We start from the raw sequence: 4,423 nt of genomic DNA, 5'->3' as shown, positions 1-4,423 counted from the left end.
AATCTACCACGAGGGCCAGGGTAGTCAGTGTTTTTTCATTGGGACACTTAAAAAAGAATGACACAAAAACACAGAGCAATATTTTATTATTTGATATTGTGAGCCAAAGAGCCACTTGCATCTCCAGAGATCTAGACATCATCAAGAACTTCCCGTTCCAATTGGAGAACCAGCATCCTGCATCCTGGTGAACTCGGTAAGAACAGACTTGACTGTTCTTGCAGGTATGTACTTGCCAAGAACACAAGAACATACTTGCATACTGGAGTATTGAGAAATGGGTGGTATTCATGTCTGTGGGTGGGAGCTGCACAGGAGCCCCCCGAGCATGATGCTGCCACCACTATGTTTGACAGTGAGGATGGTGTGTTCAGAGTAATGTGAAGTGTTTTTACACATTGTGCATTTTATTTCAATTTTACATGTTCTGTAATGTTAAACTTTGACATGAAACTAATGGTGTCACAGAAAGTGACTGATGTAAAGCATCCAGAATGCAGCATTAATGTTGAAGTTTTTGTGTTTTATTGTCCAGGTTGGAACGATGGAGACGATCGAGCTTCTGGTTGAAACCCTGCAGCAGCTGAGCCTGGAAGACTTTGCAGAGTTCAGGACTTTGGCTGAAGCAGAGCCGAGCTTGGTGACCTCCAGCAGCCTGGAAGCAGCAAACGTTCGGGATGTTGTTGATCTGATGGTGAAGAGCAGCAGTGGAGAATGTGTGGAGGCCGTCAGAACCGTTCTGATGAAGATGGACCGCTTGGATCTGGTGCAGAGATTGTCAGCTACTGACTCAGGAGGAAAAGGTGAAGCAGAGCAGAGAGAAATGTTTCCTCCTGAATCTGTTTCAGGAAACCTTGTTAGGAAATGTAACTTATTCTGATCAGTGAAAGTTGCCTTGATAAATGAAAACATGTTGGAAAAGTTTTGCTGTTGTGAAACTTTGTGGTTAAAATTTTACAGTCCAGATGATGAAACTTCTGCTAATCAGAATGTTTCTATTTTTCTTGTCAGATGAACTTTCTGTTGATGAAGAACCATCTTTACTGGACCAGAGGGTAAGTAAGGCTGCAGGATGTGGCTGCAGCTGATACTCAGATGATGTGAAATTATCTTAGACACAAATTAGTTGATTAAACTTTAAAGGAAATGTAGGAGAGATCCAGATGCTTGGTTCAGGTTTGGTTGCATTTAATCTGGGAATGTTTGAGTTCTTAGAAAAGTTCACAGAGGCCAAATAAAATATACCTTAGATAAATGTTGCTTAGCAAAGACTTAAAGTGAAAATAAAGATTGGAATTAGAAACTGTTCTTTATATGACCAGGATTCATAAACCTGTTATTTTTAAACATACAGTCTGAAAACATGTTTTCTATGCATTTTCTTTGACTGTCCTAGATATTAAAGTTGAACAGTGATATCAAGCTGCTGCTGGAAACACTGGAACATCTGAGAGATCAAGAGCTCAAGGACTTTAAAAAGATTCTGAGTCATGTTTACCTCATGCATTTACCCAGAAAGCAACAGAGGCTGCAGGAGGTGGTAGACCTGCAGGAGACAGCGGACCTGGAGGATACGGTGATTTTCATTGTACAGACCAATGGTGAAAAGTCCTTGGTGGTGACCAGAGATGTTCTAAAGAACGTAGGGAGGGAGGACTTGGCCCAGCGGTTGTTGGGCAGCAGCTCTCCCTCCAGAGGTGAGCTGATAAACCCTGGAAACGTAAAAATAAGTCGCACATGTGTACTGCGACAGGTATTGCATAAATGTTTGGCTTTGTAACTATTAATAACTCTGCTTAATAATTTATCATTAACAAAATGATTAATAGGTTTGAAGTCTCTTTATTTTATCCCATGCTGTCTGATCACATTACCAATTGAAAGCATATCAGGTGTATTGGTCCAAACACTGAACCTTGTGGTGCTCCATCATCCTGGATGATGATGAAGGAGATTTATCATTTACATGAACAGAGTGGAATCTGTTCCACCAATCAGATTTAAACCAGCCTCGTTCTGTTGCTTTGTTTAAGCCTTTTCACATTTAAACCTTTCTAACAGAACATTGTGGCTGATGTCTCAAAAGCAACACTGAGATTTAACACAACCAAAACCAACACAAATCTGAAAATACCATTAGTAACTTTCACCGCTGCAGTTTTGTGCTCTGAAATCTGACTGAAAATCTTTAAGTATGTTGAAAGTTCATCGGTTGTTTAAAATACGCCTCTGTCAGAGAAGAGGCTCTGCTGCACACTCTACATGAACAAAGAGTTTGTATTGCACTACAGAGTAGTGCACAACCTGAGGGAAATCAAGCCAATGGAGTAAATTGTGAGTTTAGATGTACAACACAGGCTGCGACGCAACACGAGGAAGTGGAAAATTGTTGTTGGGGAAACCTTTTATCTTTCGCTGTTTGGTAAATCTCACACATTTGATAACATTGTTTTGTATTTTAAAATCTTACCTTATGACATATAGTGATTAGATCTGTTGATTATACTTTTCATTTGTTTTTCTCAGAGATGCCGTTGGGAAAACATCCATCTGCTCTGATCCATAAAGTGAGTAAATCTTGATTTTCCAGATCAGTGGACAGCAGAGGAAAATTATTATGATTATTCTCGTCTCTCTGTGAAGAAACGTCCTGAAAAATCTTCTTGAATCTCCAAGGTGGCGACCATGGCAGCTGTTAAAGTTGTTCTTCTGGAAACTCTGGAGGATTTAAATGAACCTGAATTCATTGAGTTAAAACTGTTACTGCAGTTCACAAAATTCCAGAGAAATCTTCCACTAATCCGATGGGATGAACTGGATGATACAAACAGAACCAGAGTGGTGGATCTTCTGGTCAGTACATGTGGTAAACAATCTGTGGAGGTGATCAGGGAGGTTCTATTGGACCTGAACAGAACCGATCTGGCACTGAGGCTGCCTGAGACCAGCTCAGCATCTAAAGGTACCACATGGTTGGATCTTTAACATCCGATGAAACTCAAACATCAATCAGAGCTTCAATCTGGATTAGTTAGTCTCTGTTTTCTAACTGATTCAGAATAAAATGATTTGAAACCAGAATCTGTGATAACTGATCAATGTTTCATCTTTTCCTCAGAGAAACTTCCTATGAAGCTGAACTCTGCTTTTCTCCAGAAAGTGAGTTATGTCAGTTTTTAGTTAATAAATGTGATCTTTATCCTGAGGAGTTTGTTTCTTCTAGAGCTGAATCAGCTTCTGGTAGCTGCTCATGAAGAAGAAACTCCTGGTTTAATGAAAAGAGCTCTGACGTGTTTCAGCTGACAGATGATGAGTTTTTATTCTCCAGGTGGAAAAGTTGGAGTCTGTGACGGAGCTGCTGCTGGAGACACTGGATGAGCTTGATGAGGGAGAGATCGAAAAGTTTCAGACAATTACTCAGAATAAAATTGACCATCAGAGTGAATATATACCGATCTGGGAAACCAGATTAATAAATGTGCGATACATTGTGGTGGTTTTTGTTCTGACTTATTTCCACCAGTCAGTGGAGAAGACCATGGATGTTTTAAAGCAGATGAAGAAGGATGATCTGATAGCGAAGCTGTCAGGCAGAAGCTCAGGACCTAAAGGTTCAACATCTCAGACTAAAACATCTCAAACTTCTCAGAATGGCTGATAACTGTGTTGTGATGTTTCTCTGCATGGTTTTGATCACATCGTATTATGTTGCACAAAGAAGCGATGGTCAGACTTTTCTCCTTCCTGTTTTCTCCTCAGAGAAACCTTCTGCAGGTCAACATCGTTCTGCTCTGAGCCACAAAGTGAGTAAAGAGACATCAGGAGTTTATTTCCTGTCCTTCAGCTGAAAGAGTTTAAAACAAAGATCATTTATAACCTCTAGGATTTAATGTTTGGTTCTGAGGAAATAAGCTGCAGTTTACTAATGTGATGAATCTTAGCCTCCATGTTTGTGATTTTCTCCTGAATGAAGCAGCTTTCTCTGGAATGAACTGAATGTTTCAGGTGGCAACGATGGCAGCTGCTAGACAGCAACTCCTGGAAACTCTGGACAAATTAACCCAGGAGGAGTTTTTAAAGTTTAAAGAAAGTTCATCAAAGTTTTCACAAAGATTGGAGTTCATGACAGAGAGAGCAGAAGTTATTGATGAGATGATGGAGAAGTTTGGCCAGGAGTCTGTGAAGATGATCAATGAACTTCTGAGTGAAATAAACAGAAAAGATTTGGCTGAGAATCTTCAAGAAACTGGTGAGAAACATTAAATCTGTTAATGTCAAAGGTGTGTGCATGTTTGACCATTAACACCAACTGCCTCCCTCATAACATGGCTGATGAGAGCACAAGAAGGGATCAATCAATCAATCAATCAATCAATCAATCAATCAATCAATCAATCAATCAATCAATCAATCAATCAATCAA

The 4,423-nt window shown here is 39.9% G+C and overlaps 1 protein-coding gene across 1 annotated transcript in view; it reads left to right on the top strand.

Annotated features, from left to right (window-relative positions):
• The first annotated feature begins 530 nt into the window (after positions 1–530).
• Positions 531–4,423, top strand: part of LOC103155303 (uncharacterized) — a 9,158-nt gene continuing 5,265 nt past the window's right edge. The window contains exons 1-9 of the mRNA XM_016663427.1: positions 531–803; positions 1,012–1,055; positions 1,397–1,697; positions 2,527–2,567; positions 2,677–2,962; positions 3,119–3,159; positions 3,329–3,611; positions 3,760–3,803; positions 4,006–4,249. Coding sequence (XP_016518913.1) covers positions 545–803; positions 1,012–1,055; positions 1,397–1,697; positions 2,527–2,567; positions 2,677–2,962; positions 3,119–3,159; positions 3,329–3,611; positions 3,760–3,803; positions 4,006–4,249 — 1,543 coding nt within the window. The 5' untranslated portion in view covers positions 531–544. The remainder of the gene's footprint in view (positions 804–1,011; positions 1,056–1,396; positions 1,698–2,526; positions 2,568–2,676; positions 2,963–3,118; positions 3,160–3,328; positions 3,612–3,759; positions 3,804–4,005; positions 4,250–4,423) is intronic.

This window comes from Poecilia formosa, unplaced genomic scaffold, assembly GCF_000485575.1.
Source record: "Poecilia formosa unplaced genomic scaffold, Poecilia_formosa-5.1.2 Scaffold420, whole genome shotgun sequence".
Classification (NCBI taxonomy): domain Eukaryota; kingdom Metazoa; phylum Chordata; class Actinopteri; order Cyprinodontiformes; family Poeciliidae; genus Poecilia; species Poecilia formosa.
This window is presented reverse-complemented; position numbering and strand designations above follow the sequence as displayed.